Source organism: Amblyraja radiata, chromosome 8 (genome assembly GCF_010909765.2).
Source record: "Amblyraja radiata isolate CabotCenter1 chromosome 8, sAmbRad1.1.pri, whole genome shotgun sequence".
In the NCBI taxonomy this organism is placed as follows: Eukaryota; Metazoa; Chordata; class Chondrichthyes; order Rajiformes; family Rajidae; genus Amblyraja; species Amblyraja radiata.
The window spans coordinates 26,105,654-26,129,406 of NC_045963.1; the positions used below are offsets into that span (position 1 = coordinate 26,105,654).

Genomic DNA, 23,753 nt, shown 5'->3' on the forward strand with positions numbered 1-23,753 from the left:
TAGCTTTGACAGAAGAGGACATAAACATGAAGAAAGTAGGTAAACGATTAATTGGCTAATCTATCAGATGCAGCATTAAATAAACTTGTATTTCAATGGCTTAAAATTTAGTCCAACATGTAATTGAGGGGTTTGGGTGGAAAATTAGGAAAAGTTGAAATGATAAAAGTTTTATTTAAAATAAAGTGATATTTGTGCAGTGTTTTGGGGGAATGCTGCAGAAACTCCAGTCAGGAATGAAATAATGGGTTACTTCTTACTACCCGATTTATCATTCAATTATTTATTAAGATGAAAAACAAACTCACGTTAGTAAATATGAGCACTTAAATATAATAGTTTTTAAACAAGTGAGTACATATTATTTTTTTCTAAAATAGCCACAAGGGCCCATGTTGGTGTAGATTTTATTGACCACTTTGATTCCCCACATATGCAAAGCACAAACTATACATGATTTAATCTTCCTTGGGCTGTGTTTTGCATCCTCATTCACTGGGATTGTAGGAAGTCTAATCAATTCATGAAAACTTAGTGTGTTGCACCCATCACTACTGTCAAAAGCCCTTACGATTTCATACTTTTTAGCACAAAGTTAAGTATAAAATAAGCCAGAATTATTGTGTGTAATTGTAATCTCTGGTTGATTAAAACTCTTTAGTTTTATTTATATGGATTATTATTCCATCAGACATTTCTATATAGAATAGATCTTGAAGTTTTATGCAATTTCAGCTGTGACCTAAAAAAAATTCAGTTGTCAGAAAATTGAAGGCAGCAGTGTGCTTTTTTCTGGCAATGATGATTGCATTTAAGAGTAGTTTTGGTGAGATGAAACAAGAAAATACTCAAACTCTCAATTGAAATTGTGATGCAAGTGAAGATTTAATTTCATTCCTCATAGTGATAAACCTTTCTCTGATGGGATAATTCAAATCAAGTGAAATTAGTATGTTTTTTTCCATTCCATTAAACCACCCACCCACAAAAGTGAGATATTACATTAATAAATTTTAAAGCTGATGATAGATTTAGAATAGGTCCTCAATGGTGTAGAGGTACAGATGATATAATTATGGTACAGATAATTACAGATTATGTATTAGACTATGCTGAATGACATTTCCCTGTTCCTAGATTTGCTAGGATTAACAGTACCAATAACAAGATCAATGGGGAAAAAAAGATTGACTTAAGAATGAGCACAAACTGAATTGTGGCAAATTGTGAAAATGGCATACATGTTGTTGTGCAGGTTTAGAATATAGTCCGTGAGGTTGCATCGATGTTGCACTGGAACTTTAATTTCATTGTCACAATGGACAGAACTATTGTGGCATTTAAGAACAATTGAATAAGTTAACTTCCATGCGATCTTTTACTGCATTCAAAGTGCTAAATAAATAAAAGTTTTTTGACAAGAGTCTGATGAAGGATCCCAACTCGAAATGCCATCTGTCTGTTTTCCCTCTACAGATGCTGCCTCAGCCACTGTGTCCCAACAGCTGTTTTTATTTGTTTAAACTTTATTCCAGTAATCAACAGACTCCTGGTTCAAAATGGGCTCTCCTTGTGACTATTTCTGTGTGTGATCAAATGTAGTAATTTGACAATTTCCATCCTCTCACTCTGCTTGTCACTTAACTGTATGCAAAGTAATTTTGCTTAGTATAATTAACTCTGGACTTGGGTTTCATTAATGCCACGAGGCAATGAAGAGGCTTTTGGCTCATATCCTCTTCAACAGGGTATGTATTGGAAAAAATTGGAAGACCAAACTGCTACAAGCAAATTACAAAAGCTCAGGTGTTTTATCTGTTTTTAAATTCAAACATATCTTCCAGGGGTTCTATTTTCACTAACTACAGTGATTATGAGAGAGCCAATTGCTGAAGTACCAAGAAAGAAACTGCTGGGTTTAAAATGTATTTTGCCTTAAATGAAAACTTATCCTTGTGGATGTGAAGTTTAGATAAATAATTTTAAGATTTTTATTTTTTTTACTGATTTAAGTACTGAAATTATTTTGAACAGTTTATTTCTGGTCATCTTATCAATTAATTCATTGCTACATTCTGCAGTAACTGAGTAACAATGAGACATTCTACTGTTTATCACATTGAAAATAGACCAACACAGTTCATCCAAAAATAACATATTCAAAATATAAATAGTTCACAGAATCCTGTTCATTTTCCATCAACAATTTTCAGATAATCAGCTTTTCCAGGTTGTCTCTAACTGACTCATCAATCTGTAATTCACTCGTCTTCACAGCCCTGCTGGGTATTTCCAGCAACTGTCGTATGTATTTCTGTTCCAGTCGTTTCTTTTCTCCTGTCCTATTCATGTCTTTTTTACACCTTAAACAATAATTTCCCATTAATAAGCCTTCAATTCATTTCTTCTCACTATTTACAATATTATCTTTCATTCTTCACCTTACAGACCCCTTTCCCTTCTCTGCAACTTAAAATAGGCTAGTTTTCTTGCCTTTCCTAATTCTGATGTAAGATCATTGACCTTAAATACTAACCTTGTCTCTCCATAAGTTCTAGGGGCAGAATTAGGCCTTTTGGCATATCAAGTTTACTCCGCCATTTAATCATGGCTGATCTATCCTTCCATCTCAATCCCAGTTTCCTGCCTTCTCCCCATAACCCCATGCCACTCTTACTAATCAAGAATATGTAAATCTCAGCCTTAAAAATATCTATTGACTTGGTCTCCACAGCCATCTGTGGGAATGAATTCCACAGATTCACCACCCTCTGACTAAAAAAGAAATCTCATCTCTCCTCATTCTGAGGCTATGGCCACTAATGAAAACATCCTTTCCGCATTCACTCTATCCAGGCATTATAATATTCTGCTAATTTTAAAGAGGACCCCCTCATCCTTCTAAACTCCTCCACAGATGCTGTGTCCTAAATGGTTTCTGTTTTCATATTTCTAGTATTTTGTTTTTTTCTCTTAATAGCTGGAATGAAAATCATATTTTATTTCTCTGAGGGGACCACATATTGTATTCTGCTAGGTTGTCTTGGTACTATAAAATAATTCCAGCTTACTAACAGTAAGCAATTAATGTTTAAAACTTATCAACAATTTTTTTAAATTTGTGTACATAAGCTGATCTGGTTTGGAGAACATTGTGCTGATTCCAATGTAATCACTTTTTTAAATAAAGGACAAACAAGTTTGGAACTTAGTTGAAACTACTCAGTGAACCCTTAAGTTTGCATTTCTAAGATGTGATCTATAGAATAGGAATACCAGAGTCATTTTTTTTGTGGTTGATAAAGGCCCTGTGGTGAAATTCTTTGGAATAATTAGCTATTTTTGTTTTAAAAATGTGAATTTGTTTTTGTTGACATGGTAATAAAGATTGTGAATTCAAACTATCAGCATTATTCCGTGCTTATGTTTTGCTTTCCTTTTCTCACATCAGGTGAAATGTTCTTTTATTGTACTAGATTTTATTTCCAATAAAGTGATGTTGGAATACTTGATGTTTGACTTCTTGTCCAGAAATGATGCATCAATTCTTTTGGTGTTGTGATGGGCAGGGAGTGTTGAGACTTAATGGTAGGACTAGTTTAAACTATTAAAACTTTGCTATTATAAACAATGCTACTATGCTGTATGTTTTACAAGATTCTGAAATGTATAGGTAGGATCAATAGCAATAATAATCCGTTCCTGTAATGGAACAAAACGTATTCTAACCATGTAGATTTTTAACATTATTCATCAGTTATTTTCAAAGTTGGAACTCTAGTGGTTGTATTCTCTTAACTCTTCCTCTCCTCTCAGCTAGGTGGGCAAAAGACTGCATTCATCCTATCTATTCCCTCATGATTTTAAACCCTGTGCTCCAAGTAATGAAGTACTTCAGTAGTGTACACGATCAGTGAAAATCGAAAGCAGTAAGAAACATAAACAGTCCAGAATGAATGCTGATGATTATGAACCTTGAGTACCATAACAAGATATTTATATAATCACCTTTTTAAAAAAAATTAGATCTGTTAAAAGAATACGTACCAGCACTTGTCTTAGGTTCTTGGAAGTGGACCTAGGTGAGTACCCATCAAAATTAAAAAAATTATATACACCTATTGATATTGGCTTTTAACTTTTGTCAAGTGAAAATAGTTAAATTTCCTGTTGGGAATATTATGGCCAATGTGGAATAAAAGGGGAGAAAAACAGCAAATTCTTATATTGTTTAATTCCATCCTTAAATACATTGAAGTTTCATAAATTCTGTTGCGTTCAGAAATATCGTGGTCAGAATTTCTATTGCAAATAGACTTTTTGTAACATTATTAACACCATAGTGAAGAAATGCAGGAAGACCTAATGTTTAATACTAATGTAGCAAATTGTGCTCAATTGAGACAAATCATAGTTGAGGTATCAAGAATCGGTATCGTATCCCAAAATAGGTCCAAGCCATTTCTCTACATCTTCTATTCTCATCTGCTTTCTGGCTGCATAATCTTCAACCTGTAAATCAACATCACATAATTATTTCAAAATGTATAACAGCAGAACAAGTGGATATCCAATAGGATAATACAATATGTGCAAATTGAATGCTTATCAGACTAATTAATATCTGCAATAGGTTTGAGGATAGGTTGGACAGGCTACGTTTGTATCTACCAGAGCCGGTAAGTGTAATATAATCTCATGGCCAAGATAAACTTACCAGATGGGATTCTTATGCTCAAACTTCTCTTTGGTTTGCAAGGTGTTGAGTTCTACCATTATTATATTCATAAACCGATCCGCCTCTCCAAATATGCACAAGACTTCTCATTCTGTACAGTTTATTATCTTCCCCTCCCCTCAGTTATCAAACCCAAAATAACATGCAGAGGCTTGTACTGCCTGATCTTATATTAGCAGCTTGAAAGATGACTCATTTGGTTCTTTCCCTCTTTCTCAGAATGTACCCAAATTTTGTTCTATTGCTGCACCATTCAGCCACAGTATCATCAATAAATAGCAACCCCGAAAATCAACAGCTATTTATTTCACCATATTAAAACACTGATATCTTAATGCCACCAAATCTGGAGAGTTGCTGCCAAGCCTGGCCTCTGCTCACCCCGTGAGAGGAGGAAGTCGGACAGAGGGTTGGTAAGTGGAAAGGCGGCGGGCAGCAGTGCAGGTCTTCGATGGTGGAGAGGGCTGCTGGAGGTCCTGCAGCAGCGTGTACCTCGGCTCATTGAGGTGCAGGTGTATCCCAACTGCAGGCTGGGCTCTTCCAGAGAGGGAAGGCCGTCGGGCCCGGCCTCTGCTCACCCTGTAGATTGGGAATCGGAGAGGAGGTAGGAGACGGCGAAGGACACTGGACAAAAGTCCCAGTGAGAAAAACCGGGGGGGAGGGGGGGGTCTTACCTTCCGCGCCCTCGAGGTCAGCTGCGGAGCGCCCTGGGGAACAAGGGCCAGGTGTGGCGAGGGACACTGAATCGAGGGACGACCAGGAATGGAGGCAACGACTGCAAAGGGTCTTTATGGCCAGCTACAGCTGGGAACTACAAAATGCTGCCTCTTACATATGGACTCTGGGGACTGTTCTGTGCATATTATACTAATTGGGTGACTGTACAGGATAGTCTTGCTGAGCTGTATGCAAAAATTGTACCTGGTACATGTGACAATAAAGAAATCATTGAAACCAACCTCCCATTGGCTCCATTTACACATCACGCTGCCTCGGCAAGGCCGCCAGCATAATTAAGGACGAGTCTCACCCCGGTCATTCCTTCTCCCCTCTCCCATCAGGCAAGAAGTACAGAAGTGTGAAAATGCGTACCTCCAGATTCGGGGATAGTTTCTTCCCAGCTGTTATCAGGCAACTGAACCATCCCATCAACAACTAAAGAGCAGTCCTGAGCTCTACACACTACTGAACAAAATTGAAACCTACCTGTTCCTTAGTAACTTTTCCAACTGCAAAGTACATAGATTCTGTAATGGAAAAGTAAAGCCCTGAGACAGCAGCTGCGGGAGTCATGGCCAAGGATTCTGTCATTGCAATTCCTAGGCAGAAAATAAGGATAAATCTTTTCAATCGTGTCCAGAAGGAGAAAATACAAAATACATAAATCTTCAACTGGATAGAACATTAAAATAACATGCAGCCCTCTTTAGACAATTCACTTGATAAAAATTTGGTTAAGGTATGAACATTGAATTCTCTCATTTTAGATACCAGCTAACAAACCCCCAACCCCCTCCCCTTACTCCTCGCCCCCTCCACTAGACTTGCATCCATTTCTCCCCTCACCCCCCCCCCCCTCCACATTCCATTCTATGTCTTCACAATTCGCAACTCTTCAATCCATCTGTATTATATCTTCTGGCTTTGTTCCAACCATAAAAAAACCTCACTTGTGTCCACGCTTTATCCTGCCTCTCCTCTCTTACCACTTCTAGTTGCTCTTGCATTCAACAATTCTTAAACTGATGTAAGGGTCCATCTTATCGATGGAAGGGTCTTACCTGTGCTCTCCTCGACGTTAGCCAGTTTCCACATTGTTATCTTTTCAGTGTGATCCGGCTGGATTGGGTACCCTGGAGCTGGGCGGATTCCCACATATTTGTTTCTGTGCAGATCGGTAACCGTCAGGTTTTCTTCAGGGGAATAGCCCCAAAATTCCTTACGGACTCTTTCATGCATTTCTTCAGCAAAGGCCTTTGAATTAAGAAATGAAAGTTTCTGAATTATTTTGCAACCGGCCCATATCCCTATAAACCTTCAGTTTAAAAAAAAAAACAACAAATTGCTGGAGTAACTCAGCAGGTCAGGCAGCATCTTTGGAGAAAATGAATAGGTGATGTTTCGCGTCAGGGCCCTTGTTCAGATTGATTGATTGTAGTGGAGGAGGGAGGGTGTATAAGCTAGAAGAAAGATGGAGATGGGATAAAGCCTGGTGAGTGATGGATGGATACAGGAGAAGGGGGTTGATTTGCAGATGGGTGGACAAAGGCCAGAAATGAAAAGGAGACGAGGTATGAATTGCCAGAACAAACATCATCTATCCATGTTATTCAGAGATGCTGGGGAGAGGGGGTAGAAGGAGTGGAGACAACTTTTAAAGAAGCCAGAGATACACAGAGATACGTGTGAAGCACGGCGGACATTAATATTAATATTATCCTTGGTTCTGACAACTACTGCTTAATTTTTCCCCCAATGAGCCAATGAAATTCACCGGTCAGCACTGGCTACAACCTACGAGAACGTAAGATAACCTTCGACCTCCTGGCAACCTACTAGGACCTCCTGGCGACCCACGTACGGCATGAGAATTCTCGCTACTCTCCATGGCGGCTTCATTCTAGTCGCCACTAATTTTTCAACATGTCGAAAAATTCGCGGCGACCATAATGAGGCCGCGACTGGTTCCCAGAATGCGGGAACTCCTCACGACCATGAAGGCGACTCCCCGGCAACGACCCGCAAACATAGTCCCCTGCAGTCGCCTAAGTGGAACAGGCCCATTAGTGTGCGGGGATCGCTGGTCGGCGAGGACTCGGTGGGCCAAAGGACCTGTTTCTACGCAGTATCTTTACACAAAACTAAACCTACCCTGCTAGGAAAGACAGATGCGGTACAAGTAAATTTGCAAAACAAAAAGCAGCCTGCATCTTAATAGTTAACCTGTAACTATGCAGAGAAACAATCAGGGTGCAGATAAAACAGTGCAGTAGTTCAGCATACTGCCCCATCAGGCCCTAAATCCAGCCCAAACCATTAGAATTAAACTCCAGTCTCAAGTATTTGTTGATTGCTTCACAACTTTAGTTTGTAAGGCTCTCCAAGCATAACTCTTGTCCAATTTTGAACCTCAAGAGACACAATGCAAAAAAAATGCTCAGTTCATCATCAAATGCTTTCACATCAAAATTAGAAAATGAAAGGAAAAACTAACAATAGGACATTTGAAGCAACAGCAATCCAGGTAATTAGTGATTTGCTCTGAAATATATGAGCCACTAACACTAATGTTTCCGCAATGTAAGTACAATTAACATACATTTATCCTGCATATATCTGTACACTGGACTGCTCGATTGTAATCAGGTATAGTCGTTCTGCTGACTGAATATCACCCAACAAAAAGCTTGTCACTGTACCTCAGTACACGTGACAATAAACTAAACTTCTTCAGGAGGCAGTTTTGGTTCAACAACATGGCACAATAAATACATGGCTGCTAATTTTAATAGACATCAAAATACACAGATCTTCCGTATCAGATAATTTCCTGTGCCCTTGGATTTATGTTTGCAGGTAATATTAATGCCCATTTATGATCATGAATGGGACATTAAAATGAGAGACATATTATGATTTGGGACATTGTTTGCTGCCAATAGAGGAAACTTGTTTTAGTTCCCTTTTTAGTCTACAAATCTGTGAACGATCGTGTGATTTGTATCACATTGATGTTTATTGACGTAACTATTTCACATATTTCAATCTGACACTGCATCAAGTGATTATAACTTGCTCTTTGATTTTCACAAAAGACTACTGTGTTTATAAAAAATGTAATTAAACTTTCCTCATACTTTGCCTGTTGGTGCTGGGCTATTAATGCAATATGACCATGCATATTACCCTCACATTATGCTGGCAAATCACAAGACATATGGTGTGCAGTGATCATTTGATCTCAGTAAACTACACACATTGTGCAGTAAGTTTCAGGTACAAAGATTCAAGGTTTTTTAAAATTTCTTATGCCAATTATTTATTCCACGTATCTTATTGTATAGAATTATGAGGGGTGTTGTTATAGAGACTTATAAGATCCTAAGAGCGCAAGATGGTAGATGTTGAGAAGTTACCTCAAGTGTGAGACTCACAAAACAAGAGGACATAGTTACAAGATAAGGCAGTCATTTAAAACTGAAATGTGCAAGAATTTATACATCATAAGACATAGGAGCACAATTAGGCCATTCAGCCCATCGAGTCACGGAGTGTGAAATAGAGATAGCATTTTAAAAAAGAGCGGCACAGTGGCAGAGCGGGTAGAGTTGCTGCCAGAGACCGGGGTTCGATCCTCACTACAGGTGCTGGCTGTACAGTTTGTAAATTCTCCCTAAAACCGCGTGGGTTTTCTCTGGATGCTCCGGTTTCCTCCAAAGACATACAGGCAGTGGCGTAGCGTGGGGGGGGGCCAGAGGGGCGGTTGCCCCGGGTGCTAAATTTTAGGGGCGCAAAAAAGCCTTAAGTCTTTGTCTCATCCCTTTTTATTCTCCCTCTGCGCCGAGGCCGCTGTCCCAGCCGCCGCTGTCGTCCACTGGGCCCGCGGTCGGGTCGAGTGGCCGCTGCCGCCGGAACGTGCCCCAGCTCCGAGTTCTGGTCACCGCTGTCCCAGCTCCGAGGCCAGGTCGCCGCTGCCGCTGCTCCAGCTCCGATGCCGTGTGGCCACTGCCGCTGCCCCCGCTCCGAGGCCAGGCCGCCGCTGTCGCTGTCCCCGCTCCGAGGCCAGGTCGCCGCTGCCGCCGCCCCATCTCCAAGACCAGGCCGCCGCTGTCGCTAGCGCTGCCGCCGTCCCAGCCGCTGCCGCCGCCGTCCCAGCTCCGAGGCCAGGCCGCCGCTGCCGCTGTCCCAGCCGCCGCTGCCGTTGCCCAGCTCCGAGTTCTGGTCGCCGCTGCCGCTGCCCCAGCCGCCGCTGCCCCAGCTCCGAGGCCGCCAGCTCCGCAATGAGGCCTCGGCGCAGGCGGAGACGGGGGATACGACAAAAGAAGTTGCATCCCCCGAAGGAAGAGACCAAAAACGTGTCCCCCCCCCCCCCCCACATACACAACATAATAAACCAAAAATCAACTAAACAGGACAAAAGAACAACACAAAAAAAAACAGACAGACTGCAGGCGAGCCGCAGCTGCTAAGGCAGCGCCGCCATCTTTTTGTTAGGTTGAGAAAATAAATACAAAACTTGGATTTATAACAGCTCATGGGCCATGGCTAGCCGCTAATATTTTAAACTGCCCCGGGCGCTCAAATCCCACCCTACGCCACTGCATACAGGTTTGTAGGTTAACTGGCTTTGGTAAAATTGTAAATTATCCCTAATGTGTAGAATAGTGCTAGTGTACTATCGTCGGTCGGCGCGGACTCGGTGGGACAAAGGGCCTGTTTCTGTGCTGTATCTCTAAAGGCCCTCAGCATCCATAAGGACTCATCACACCCCTGCCACGGTCTGTTTCAACTACTTCCCTCCGGCAGACGTTACAAGGCCTTCTACGCCCGAACCTCCAGACTCAGGAACAGTTTTATCCCAAGAGCTATAGCGGTTCTGAACCGGCCCTAATGAGTGCCCCCCCACCCACCCCCTTTGGACAGTCTCCCTCAGATGGTCACGTCAATCAATTCAGCTTGCTTATTTATGTATTGTATTTATTTACCTTTCTTGTACATCGGTGGAGCTGCACACTAAATCTCGTTGCACTGACGTGCAATGACAATAAAAGATATTATTATTATTATCTCAAAAGTAAAGAATCTCCCCCGCATTCAATCATGGCTGATCTATTTTTCCCTCTCAAACCCATTCTCCTGCCTTCACTCCGTAACCTTTGATACCCTTCCTAATTAAGAACCTATAAATCTCTGCTTTACTGCGAGATAATCAATTCGGCCTGCGTAATGCAAATAGCGTTCCCAAATTCAACCATTATATCCAATTTGCAGAATTGAAACATGAGTTATGATAATTACCTGTGCCAACTATCCGATACCATTCAGATAGTGTTCATTAAGGTTCTTAAGCGAATGGTCACGATGAGTTAACATTATAGTTACTCAATTTTGAGGCTCACCTCAGCCAGTCTGTCTGCCAGTGCTTTCACCATGATGCTAGTGTAGTCATCACCCTCCTTTTCGTACTGTTTGCTCAGCTGCTCAGCACCAAAGCAAGCCACTGCAAACATGCCGATGTAATCCGCCACTCCCGAGTCCCTGGGTGCAATGAAGTCGGAAATGCAACAGTATTTTTCTGCACTGAAGGAGTCCTTCTTGGCCTGGAAAAGATGGAAGAAAACATTTTTTTGTGTGTTTATTGGCAAACGAAGCATGTCAAACAAAAATTATTAGAATTATATTTCTCCACCTGGGTGAGAACTGTCGACGAGACAAAATAAGAATTTGCGCTATAGTTTAACAGTACATTGAAAATTCTGTGTCCATCCACTGTAATTGCAGCACGACTTGCAGCAATGTGATTTGTGGGCAGCACAGTGGCAGAGTTGCTGCCTTGCATCACACTGCCTTAGGCTCCCCATCATCTGGTCCTTTTCCCAGTTAAGACCCAGAGCTACATTTGGCTAATAGGGAACAAATGAAGAATTGTATTTAAATTTGCCCAGTCTGTTCTTGCTACCAGCGTAGGAAATGTTTTACTAATTGAGGAACTAAAGGAGCTATTCTCAACCTTAAAGAAAAGAGTCATACCTGTTGCCGTAAACCATGAAACTTTGCCACTGGTTCACCAATGTGAGGGAAATTATCCTCTTCATACAAGTTTACGTCATCCCCAACACTCTGAGCTGGCCAGAACCCTATAATTCCTCTGGCCTTCAATTTCTTCTCTTCAATCAGTTTTTTCAACAGATTCTGCGCATCTTGAAAAACCTTCTTGGCTTCTTCACCTACAGGTTGACAGGTTACATTCCATGAGGGTACAGTTTTCTGAGGAAGGGCATGAGTCAGACAGCATATATCCTTGCCTGTGTATGGCAGCCTCTGGTCTAATCTTGAGTATTTGTTTTGGCCAATGAATTCAACAAAATGAAAGCAAACATCACGTTGAAGGTCACCCTTCATATTAGTCACACCAACAAAAAGGGACAGTCCTGGAGCAACTCAGCGGGTTTGGCAGCATCCCTGGAGAACATGGATAGGTGATGTTTCGGGTCAGGACCCATCTGAAGAAGTGTCTCACATCGCCTTGCCTATATCCAACCACCCGCCTATCAAAAAACCCTCCTCACATGTCTCAAGCTATTACCTAAGGAAGGCACAAGTGCTGGAGTAAAACAGCGGGTCTGGCAGCATATCTGGAGAAAAAGAATGGGCGACATTTTGGGATCTTTCTTCAGACTTCCGGGCTTTGTCCTGTCCTTCCTCACTCCCAGCTTTTTCCCCTCCCCCACAATTAGTCTGAAGAAAGGTTCAAACCCGATACATCACCTATGTTCTCCAGGGATGCTGCCTGACCCGCTGAGTTACACCAGCTATTTGTCTTTTTTTTGTAAGCCAGCATCTGCAGTTCTTCGTTTCTATATTATTCACATCAATTGGAATGGGCAACAAATGGCCATCACTCAAGAGACAACAAATGATTAAGAAAGAAAGTGTGACTTTCACACTAAACCTTAATTAATTAGGACCTACCAACTGTTTTGTCCTTAAAGATTTTGGGAAATCCTCGATTTGGGTACCTTCCTTTCAGCTGCCAAACGTCAAAGAAAGGTTTCCAGTCAATAAAGCTCGTCAGTCTCCACAGGTCGTAATCAATAAAGGACCGGGTGCCGATAAACATCGGCTTCACTACAAAAAAACAACATGATTACAATGACTTTGAGGGCAAACAGCTTCAAGTTTAGTTTAGTTCAGAGATACAGCGCGGAAACAGGCCCTTCATCCCACCGAGTCTGTGACGACCAGCACCCATACACTAGTTCCATTTTACACACAAGGCCAATTTACAGAAGCCAAATAACCTACAAACCCGCATGTGTTTGGAATGTGGGAGGAAACAGGAGCACCCGGATAAAGCTTATGCAGTTACAGGGAGAACGTGCAAACTCTGTACAGACAGCACCCATAGTCAGAATCAAACCCAGGTCTCTGGCACTGCTACCATGCTGCCCTAAAGTGCAATCATTATTTTATTTCCATCTTTTAACATCTACTCTCAATCAGCCTCTTAATAAACATTCGCATATCAAAAGCTGCCAAAGATTTATCTCCGTGTAACCATAGTAAAAGTGTACAACACCTTCGTATCATGGAGAAACAAGGAACTGCAGATGCTGGAATCTTGAGCAAACACAAAGTGCTGGAGGAACAACGGGCCAGGCGGTATTTTGTGGAGAGAATGGACAGGCACCGATTAAGGTTTGAATCCTTCAGACTGGAGAAGGGTTCAGACAGAAACGCTGCTTGTTCATTCCCTCCATCAATGCTGCCTAACCTGCTGAGTTCCTCCAGCACTTTGTATTTTTATTCTTGTTTTATACACAGAGAAGAGCTCCCAGATGGGCAGCAAAGGGAGTGAAGAGAGAGAAAATATCCAGACATTTTCAAACTTCCCTCCCTCTTCTCCCCTCGTCCATCAGGCAAGAGGTACAGAGGTTTGAAAACACACCTCCAGATTCAGGGACAGTTTCTTCCCAGCTGTTATCAAGCCACTGAACCATCCTCTCACCACTAGAGTGGTCCCGAACGCCCAGCCACCGCATTGGAAACCCTTGGACAATCTTTAATTGGGCTTTATTTTGCATTAAACATTATACCCTTTTATGCTGTATTTGTATACTGGGGATAGCTTGATTTTAATCATGTCTAGTCTTTACGTTGACTGAATAGAAAAGCACCAAAAAGCTTTTCACTGTACCTCGGTACACGTGACAATAATAGTAAACTAAACTAAACTTTGGCTTTGACCATGAGATGGGCGTGTGAAGGCAGGAAGCAAGATTAGGAAAGTAGTAGGCACCCCTCGGTCATCCAGCTGATCATGGGTGATGCATACTGGTCGGATGCAAGCCTGGGCGATGTCATATGGAGGACAGGCTGTTGCCCATGCAGCACGTCCCCCCTCTCCACGTCGCTGATTGATCCAAAGGAACTGCAGGGTCGTTACAGTTTGGCACCAGCGCCATCGCAGGAGCTGCCAGGGCGAGATTGTAGACAACGACGAACTGCCTTAGGAGCTCCGACCCCAGATTTTCTTGAGGTTTACTCCTAGAGCCTTTTTCATGACTGGATATGGCCACAAGGCAGTGGAGGTTTTAAATCAGAGCTTTCCCTCTCCTAGATGGACTGCCTTCCCAGGCTGACGAGCCCCATCAAAGTAGAACGATGATTAGGTGAGACATTGAAATAAAGTTCTGTTTCCACAGGAATGTCCTGTCGGACATTATGCCCAAATCTGTTACTGACCTGGTTTCGGATGGGAGAGCCAGTCGATGTGAAATCCTTGACTCCTGGCCTGCTCTAAAGTTAAGTATTTTCTGTCCTGCAATTAGTAAAGATTTCCCAATCAATAAATCAAACAGACAAGCCATCTGCAACACTAACTACACATATCCAATCGCACCCTTGGATTAGAATCATCACTTAAACGAATGCAGTAATGGAATGAGAGAAATCTATTTGCTTCATATCTTGCACCTTCATCAGGTGATGCATAATTCTTCTAACATAGAGACTCATCCTCAGTTATTTTGAGCTCAAAAGACATTTTCTTCCAATCATACAGCACAGAAACAGGCCATTCAGCCCACTTTGTCCTTGCTGACCATTACTAACCCACTTACACTAATCCCATCTGCTATCATTAAGTTTAGTTTTGGAGATATAGAGCGGAAACAGGCCCTTCGGCTCACCGAAGCCACACCGACCAGCGATCACCCCGTACACTAGCACACACTACACACTCGGGAGAATTTACTATTTTTACCGAAGCCAATTAACCTACAAAGCTGCACGTCCTTGGAATATGGGAGGAAACTGAAGCACCTGGGGAAAACCAATGTGGTCACGGGGAGAATGTACAAGCTCTGTACAAACAGCGCCCGTATTGAAGCAACGTCTCTGGCGCTGTAAGGTAACAACTCTATCAATGCGCCATCTTGTAACCCCAAAGTCTACCTGTGTATGTAAGTACTCAGTTAAAATGACATTAAAGTAAATACTGAATACTGAATATCTAACCTCTCCCTGTAGCCGAAACCCTCTAATCTAAGCAGCATTCTGGTACATTCTTAGCACTTTTTTTATTCTCAGTAAATAGTTTATTTCCCTCCTTTCAGAGATACAGGAGTCACATCCCCTCAACTCTCTGATGAGCACATTGATTCAATAAAATAATCATAATAATGACCATTAAATACTCATAGTAATTCTGTCGAATTTCTTCATATTCTTCAGTTATTTCCTCAAAGTAGTCATCTTTCAGGTCATCATCTAAAAGTTGAGAGCACTAAAATTAAAAATGAGAATAATGACAAACCACAAGCTAAGACACATTGAAACACACTCATTGGTACAAAAGTTACACAACTAGAGACATTTAAATTACACACAGAGCAGGTAATTCTCAAAATATTCCTGCCCATGTACATTCTTGGACCTCAGAGGAGGAACAGTTTTGTTTCTGCAACCATGAGTTTAAGAAAACCATGATCAAGGGGACTCTATTGATTCAAGATGACCAATTTCTATTTTCCCAGGAGCATCAGGGTGGTCTCAGGCTCATGATTTACAAAGCCAGAATTTCCAAAATGTATGAAGATTTATTTTGCAGTTTTTTTTGTATATACTTTATACTCTGAATAAAGTGTACTTTTGAAATTTAAGAAATCTAGAATTCCCAATGCCCTTAACAATCAGTTGCTGTTTCAAAATAGTCCGGGCCAGACCACGATATTGCCGAGTCAGAGCAGATTGTTTTAAGGCCATCAACATATCGGTAATGATGTTTGCTTACCATGTGACAGAAAGAGACTGTACAGGTCCATAAGTAGCAAATTAACCTACCAACATTGCTGTGAGAATCTGAGTAATTAAAGTTGGTCTGTTTACTACTTTAATAATGATGATTGTCAGTTGTAAGTAATAGACAAGATCTAGATATAAGTGCATCTGTCCTTATGAGAATGCATAATACCTTTGGTTAGATGAGTTTGTGAATGTACAAAAACTGGTAATTAGTTGAATTTTTTGCAAGAGTAGCTCCATATTAGAAAAAGGGAATGTATACAATACATAGTAAAATAAGCAATATACAATATAACACAAAAATAATAAAATGTCTTCAAAATAATCAGGTACAAAAAGCATGCAGGCACAATCTGATAAGACTTACCACAACAACACTTTTAGAAGCATCTAGAACATGGATTGCTGGTGCATTATACCTTGGTGCAATTTTGACAGCTGTGTGCCTTCTGAAAAACATGAAAGGCGATTTAGATATAAATAAATGTCGACTAGATTAAGTCCAAGTACAACCACAATAGACGGGAAAACCAGTTATTCATTTGGATAAGGAAGTGTGAACCTTTGTTGTACAGATCAGGAAGTATAAATATTTAACCCTGTAATTGGGTGATTATGCACATGGTTCTTGGTTCTTGGTTTCTTGGTCCTCCAAAATATTCCAAATGGAATTTAAACTGGAGGTGGTGAAGGGAGGGCTTAAGCCAGAAGGTTAATTGGGAAGAAAGGGCTACTTTAAATTTAGTTGCATCTGGTTGGGTAACTATAGTTGGGTGGAGATTATTCCATGCTTTAATTGTGCGGGGGAAGAGCGAATTGCTGTATACATCTGTCTTTGTAGCTGGGATCACAAATTGGATCGAATGCCCTCGTCTGCTCCTAATTGGTTTGGGTTTGGTGTAGGTCTTGTAGTCTATGTCGAGCTGACCATTTAACATTTTGTAAAAACAGGTCAACGGTGAGCTTCACGTCTGTCTTGGAGAGTGTTCCACCCCAGAGAATTCAGAAGTTTGGTGACACTTGCTTCTCTCTCATAGGTGTTAGTAACAAATCGAGCTGCCTGTCTTTGGACACGTTGGAGGTAACATGACATTGTGGAGAGCGGGGAAGGTTGTTCAGGGCTACTGTAGCATACAAATCAGATGGAAAGCTGGGCAGTTCCTTGGCAGATGGGATTTGATCTCAATAAGTGCTGGGCTATGCATCTAGGAAAGTCAAGAAGGGGTAGGACACCAAGGCATATCAATGAATAGAGGGACCTTGGTCCATATCCATAGTTCCCTAAAAGTGGCAACACAGGTGCATAGGAAAGTGAACGAGGCATATGGTATACAAGCATTGGGAGGTCAGTACATAGAATGTAAAAGTTGGGACATCATGTTGTGATTTTCCAAAGTACTAGTTTGACTACACTTGGGAGTACTGTGTGCAGTTCAGGTCACTACACTATAGGCATTATGCTGGAGAGAGTGCAGAGGAAATTCACCAAGATATTAACTGGATTAGAGAGTTTTAGTTACAGGGAGAGATTCGATTAGCTAGATTTATTTACGCTGGGGCGAACGAGGCCAAGAGATGACCTGATGGGTATAAAGGTGTCTGATTACTGTGTGGAGGATACATGGGAACACCAAGATTGTTTTAAAGTAATTTTTGAGTGGTTCCCGATATAAATTACCATGTGACTAATTTAGCCCATTAATAGAAATAGAGATCGCTAATTCATCAGTTGTGTTATATTCAATTCGCATTATGTAAATAGGTGTAAATATAGCAAGGTCCAGTCAGATAGTTAAGAGACTATTGTTGAATAACTGGTATGAACAGAGCAAGTTGCCGATGGTAAAGATAGACACAAAGTGCAGGAGTAACACAGAGTAATGGAGATGGGAGTCTGAAGAAGGGTCCTGACCCAAAATGTCACCCATCCTTTTCTCTGGAGATGTTGCCTGACCCGCTGAGTCACTGCAGCACTTCTTTGGTATCTTTGTCTATGTTTGGTATAAACCAGCATCTGCAGTTCTTTGTTTCTACAAGTTGTTGATGGCAAAGATCCTATAGCAAGCAAGATAGTGCACTCCTGCTAAAACCAATGGGCTGACGCGCAGTACACAACAGAGCGGAACGTCAGCCTTTTCGTCGGCCATTCAGTAAACCCGACCCGACCCGACTTTGTAAATCCCTCTCGCAGTGTAATCAGCGTTGCAGGGGAACAGTTTGCGTGTGTGATAGTGTTAGACCCATTATTCATAATTCTGTTAATTCATAATTCTGCTATTTTTTGTTAATGATTAATATGTCAATAAATCATAATTCTGTTAATTTTCTTTTTTTTTATAATGTTTTTAATTTTCTTTTTTTTTTAATTAAAAAAAAAAACTTTTTAAATGGCTCATGTGCTGTGTTTGAGTTGATGTTTGTATTAAACTTGCACTCTGTAATTCATTTGATCACACTGTTCACAACTGCGGAAACAGAAGCCGGTTACGGAAATGGGGCCGAAGATTACCCATGAATCTGCCCATGACCTTACTACGTCTATTTCGGCGAGTGGGCTATCTTGCTTGCTATAGGATCTTTGGTTGATGGTAGCAGATAAAAGATAGCCATCATTGATTACTGTGTTTCTCATTTGTGAAAATAAGCTGTGACATTACAGAGGCACATTAAAAGGTATCATCTCATGAAAGCTACTGACAGATGAGCATTGTAGACAGTTCTTGAATTTAACCAGCTCATACAAAAGTACAACACCTATTCTTTATGGACTTTGACCTAGTCATGCTGATACGATTATGAAGACTTGCTAGTTCCTTGCAAGTACAATTATTCTTTGCTCATCTGAGCAATGTAAATTCATTAACCAATCTGTCAAATGCTTGCAGATTATCTCTCTCAAAGATGTGTGTGAAAAGGGCTATTAGAATGAATTGGGGTTTTTGTCTACTAGATATAAAAGTTGAAAGCAGCTTTATTTCTTGAATTATAATACTATTAATTCTGAGTTCACTGCTAGATAATCAAGCGTTATTTAAAAATAAATACCAGTGTAATTTTAGGGAAGGCTGCAAGTTCTGCTCAAGAAAAATCAATTGCCTACAAACAACAAACTGACCTCAAATCAAATGTGCAATCAAGTTAATATGCTGCCAGGCCATAAAAATTAACCTAAATCTGTCAAAGAAATGACAAATAACTTTGTAAATGAGCATAAATGCAACACAAGCAACAACTTCATATTAATGGATCAGAAAATGTTTCAAATACGTGGTCACTATCTGTTAAGGAACCTTTTAAGAAATACTAAATATCAGAATAAAGATGAATTATCTCCATTTACAAAGCTTTCACCAGCAGTTCTAGTTTTTTACAAGATATCACTGGGTTCAAGATGTACTGTCCTCAATCAAAGCTGTTTTCTTCTCATTATTGCTGAGCATTTTACAAACATTACAAAACAATATATGCCTGTTTTTTTTCTAAAAGGCAGCTACATCTGGAATCTAATAACCCATTAACAAAATCTATGCTCTCACTCCAATACAGTAAAATGAACACGCCAAATTTGGAATGAAGTATTAAACTCAAACAATCAGGCAGAGTCATACAGTGCGGAAACATGCCTTTTGGCCCAACTTGCCCACACCGAAATACATGTCCCATCTACACTTGTTCCACCTGCCTGCATTTGGTCAATATTCCTTTAAACCTGTCCTATCCATGTCCCTGCCTCAACTTCCTCCTCTAGCAGCTCGTTCCATACACCCTCCACCGTGTGAAAAAGTTACCCCTCAGATTACTATTAAACATTTCCCACCTCAATTTAAATAGAAGAGAATGTCTTAAATATCCCCAGGACCGGGAGGGAGAGCCCACAGTATAGATGTTGGGAAGTCATGTTACAGTTGTACAAGACATGGGCAGAAATCCCGGGGGGGCGGGGGGCACGTTCCTCGTTCGTCCCATGTTTTGGGAGGTGGGGGACTATCCCCCCCCCCATGTTTTGTAATCCGGATTTTGAAATTTGGTGAAAAAAAATCTATTAAAATCTCCGCTTTCCGCGAGACAGTGGGGGTGTCACTGTTAAGCGCTTGTTAAATGTTTCTATTAACATCGTAATGTGTCACCAATTGTGTTTTGCCCATCAAGTATTACTGAAGGTATTCACGGAGAATTTCTTAAAGCTGTCTGATGCGGGTACAATTACCTAATTGGATGTATTGGTGGATAGGAAAGATTTAAATGGGTATCAGATTTAAACGGGTCAGGTCATTAAGGGCTCTGGTCGAATGGGTTTCCTGGCTGGCTTGCAGGCAAGTACCTCATTCACGGTCACCCACGCTGAATCGGCCTGTTCGTGGGGCCTTTCATCGCCCGGCGGGCTTAAAATCAAACTGCTGCGTCAAGGCAATTGGGGCTCCCGATGTTGAAGCCGCGCTGGGCGATGAAAGGTCCAACGAACGGGCCGATTCAAGCCCCACGATTCGGGGCAGACGAAGCTGCTGTTGCTGGAGTTCGGAGTTGATCACCAACCAGGTCAGCTCCACAGGAGGAGGAGGGGAAGGGGTGTGTGTGCTCCACCCTTGGTCAACTGTTGCTGGCCTTGCTTTGTTCTGACCTTTTCTTACCTCCACACTACTTTCAGACTGTAGCAGGGTCCCGACCTGAAACGTCACCCATCCTTTTTCTCCAGATATGCAGCCTGACCCGCTGAGTTACTCCAGCACTTTGTGTATATCTTTGGTATAGTTTGGGTCGGCTGCGAGTCTGCTGCGAGTCTGCTGCGAGTCTGCTGCCCTGCCAGCAGCAGTTTGCTATTTCTACTAATTTTTTTTTTTTTTAGTGTGTCCAAGTGTTTGTTTAGGTGTCACTCGGTATGTCTTATGTGGGGGGTGGTGGGGTGGGGAAAAGGGGAAAACGTTTTCGGTCATCTCCTACACGGAGAGGTGACTTTTTCCATGTCGCCTCCCTTGCGGCCGAACAGCATGGATTGGAGCGGCCTTTCCTGGAGTCGGGCCCGGAGCTTCAGCAATGGGCACAGCGTGGACTTCTCCATCGTGGTGTGGGCAAACCCTTGCCGGGGGGTCACCAGAGAGGAGTGCTCCGATCGCTGGCCTGGTGACTTGGACATCATGGGGCTGTGGTCTGCGGAGCTTCTAGCGGCGGGCATGGACTTCCTATCCGGAGCCTGGGATCTCTTGCCGGGGATCACTGCAGAAGAGCTCCGACCGCCGGTCTGCGACCTATAACATCCTGAAGCCACGGACTCCGGTTGGAAAGTGCCGATTTGGCCAATCCAAGCCGCGGAGTGTGTTCAACGTCAGAGTTTCAATCATCCCGACGAGAGGGCCTGTACATCGGGCCGTCCGTAGCGGTGACAATGGAGGGGTTATGGCCCCGACCACGGGTGAACAAGGAGGAGGACTGGCTGAACTTTGTTGCCTTTCACCACAGTGAAGAATGCTGTGGTGGATGTTTGTGTTAAATTTTATTGTGTATTATTTTTAAGTGTATCGCTGCTTGCAAATTCATTTCACTGCACCTTCGGGTGTATGAGACAAATAAAATTGACTTTGACTTTGTATATACTAGCTCTGCAGTTCATTTCTCTGCATCTGGAGTACTATGTTCAGTTTTGGGCACCCTTTTATAGGAAACACGTTGTGAAGTTGGAAATGGTGCAGAGCAGATTTACAAGGATATAGAAGGACTCGAGGGCCTATTCTTTGGAGCACAGGAAGATGAGGAGTGATCTTATAGAAGTCTATAAGATCATGAGAGGATTAGATAGGGTAATGCATAGAATCGTTACCCAGAATACGGCAATCAAGAACCAGAGGACATAGGTTTAAGGTGACGGGGGAAAAGATTTAATAGGAGACCGGGGGGCAACTTTTTCTCTTACACAGAGGGTGGCGGGTACATAGAACAGGCTACCAGAGGAGGTAGTCGAGGCAGGTGCTATCACAATGTTAAAGAAACATTTGGACAGGTGCATGGATCGAAGGGGTTTGGAGGGATATGTGCCAAACACCGGTAGGTGGGACTAGTGTAGATTATGGCAGGTTGAATGGTGTGGGCAAGTTGGGCCGAAGGTCCTGTTTCCACGCTGTATGACTCTTTAAAGATGCAGATATAAAAAGCTGGAGTAACTCAGCAGGTCAGATGAAGATGCCTCTTCTTTGTTACTAAAATCAAGTATTTTCCAGTGGTAAAGGGAACGTATATGGAAATGGTGATAAAGAAACACGTGAAACTGCAGAGGCTGAAACCTTGAGCAAAAGGGCGACATAGTGGCACAGCAGTACTGTTGCTACCTTACTGTGCCAAAGTTCAGGCTTCGATCCTGACTACTGTTGCTGTCTGTATGTTGTTTGTACATTCTCCCTGTGACCGCATGGGGTTTCTCCGGTGTTCCGGTTTCCTCCCACATTGCAAAGAGGTGCAGATTTGTATGTTAGTTGGATTCTGTAAACTGCCCCTAGTGTGTAGGATGCAAAACTGGGATACAGAACTCGTGTATGGGTGATCGTTGGTCGGCACGGACTTGGAGGGCCACTGTACCTCGAAACTAAACAACTTAGGATTATTATTGTAACATGTACCAAGGTAAAGTGGAAACCATTGTTTTGCATAATGTACAAACAGATCAGATAATACTAATCATAAATAAAATCGCGTCAAATTCAAGTACAATAGGTAGGGCAAAGGGGAAACAACAGAGTGCAGAATATCGTTCTCAACATTGTAGCGCAACCTTTCTATAGAGAAAGTCCAACGTCCACAATGGGGTAGAGATGAATCAGACAGTACCCTAGGCTATAAAGTGCTGGAGGAACTCGGCGGGTCAGGTCGTGGAGGGAGTGGACAGACGACGATTTGTTTTGGGACTCTTCTTCAGACTGGTTGGATATGATCATGTGTTTGTCTAACCAGGTGATGAAATGTCAGAAACCTAAATTGTCCTGTCATCTTTGGCCATGAAGTTGTGTAACAAAGTACGATTAGAAAATCGGGATGAAATGCTGCACCATGTAACAGAGACACACTTGTTATGTAGCTAGTTTCAGTTTCCATGAACTAGTCAATGAAAATGTGGTTTGAAGTCTGCTTGGAGCTATTAATGAGCAGTTCCTGACACAGGATGATGAAACTAAACTCTTAGATTACGTGTTGAAGATTTTCTGAACGGCTCTCAAGGGCTTGCATTGCAGATAGATTACATTTTAAGAATCTCAGCAAGGGATAAAATTGCAAGCAGACAAAATAGCTAGGACCACATCTTCAAATCAGGAGATAAGATGCTGGTTGATAAGGAAATCTGATCATTTCTGTCTATCCCTTGTACAAAGGCTTTTGTACCTGAACAGTTCAATATTTTGTCTGAAGAAGGGTTTCGACCCCAAACGTCTCCTATTCCTTCTCTCCATAGATGCTGCCTCACCCGCTGAGTTTCTCCAGCATTTTTGTCTACCTTCGATTTTTCCAGCATCTGCAGTTCTTTCTTAAACAATATTTTATAGCTGTTCAGTTTATATTGTGATAACTTTAAAGGGGTAAATGATGAACCACTGTTCTGCCTAGTTACTATTACTAGTTACTGTTCTGTCTGTCCGATTAAGGGTCTCAACTCAAAACATCAACTACTCTTGTTTTCCTGTGATGCTGCCTGACCCACTGAGTTACTCCAGCACTTTGTGTCCTTCTGCCCAGTTACTTACTTCGAGGTTGTGGCTCCACCGATCAGTAAAGGCAGTTTCAAACCTATCCGTTCCATTTCCTTAGCGACATGTATCATTTCATCCAAAGATGGCGTGATGAGACCAGACAGGCCAATAATATCTGCCAAAATAAAGTATAGGACACATTCACGAATCTGCTTTAACAACTAAACCACTGGTGGCACAGTGGTACATTTGCTGCCTTGCAGCACCAGAGAACCAGGTTCGATCCTGACTACGGGTGCTGTCTGCAAGGACTTTGTACATTC

At 41.9% G+C, this 23,753-nt stretch overlaps 1 protein-coding gene across 2 annotated transcripts in view; it reads right to left on the reverse strand.

The window, feature by feature from the left end:
• Nucleotides 1–3,046: 3,046 nt before the first annotated feature.
• Nucleotides 3,047–23,753, reverse strand: part of mtr (5-methyltetrahydrofolate-homocysteine methyltransferase) — a 67,772-nt gene continuing 47,065 nt past the window's right edge. Inside the window, exons 24-33 of one of the 2 annotated variants that reach the window (XM_033025444.1) lie at nt 23,485–23,605; nt 16,131–16,212; nt 15,147–15,245; nt 14,204–14,279; nt 12,431–12,586; nt 11,489–11,685; nt 10,858–11,058; nt 6,520–6,712; nt 5,945–6,057; nt 3,047–4,512 (exon numbers count right to left, since the gene is read on the reverse strand). In XM_033025444.1, the coding sequence (XP_032881335.1) occupies nt 4,423–4,512; nt 5,945–6,057; nt 6,520–6,712; nt 10,858–11,058; nt 11,489–11,685; nt 12,431–12,586; nt 14,204–14,279; nt 15,147–15,245; nt 16,131–16,212; nt 23,485–23,605 (1,328 nt within the window). In that variant the 3' untranslated portion in view covers nt 3,047–4,422. The remainder of the gene's footprint in view (nt 4,513–5,944; nt 6,058–6,519; nt 6,713–10,857; nt 11,059–11,488; nt 11,686–12,430; nt 12,587–14,203; nt 14,280–15,146; nt 15,246–16,130; nt 16,213–23,484; nt 23,606–23,753) is intronic. The other variant, XM_033025445.1, reaches the window with a different exon arrangement.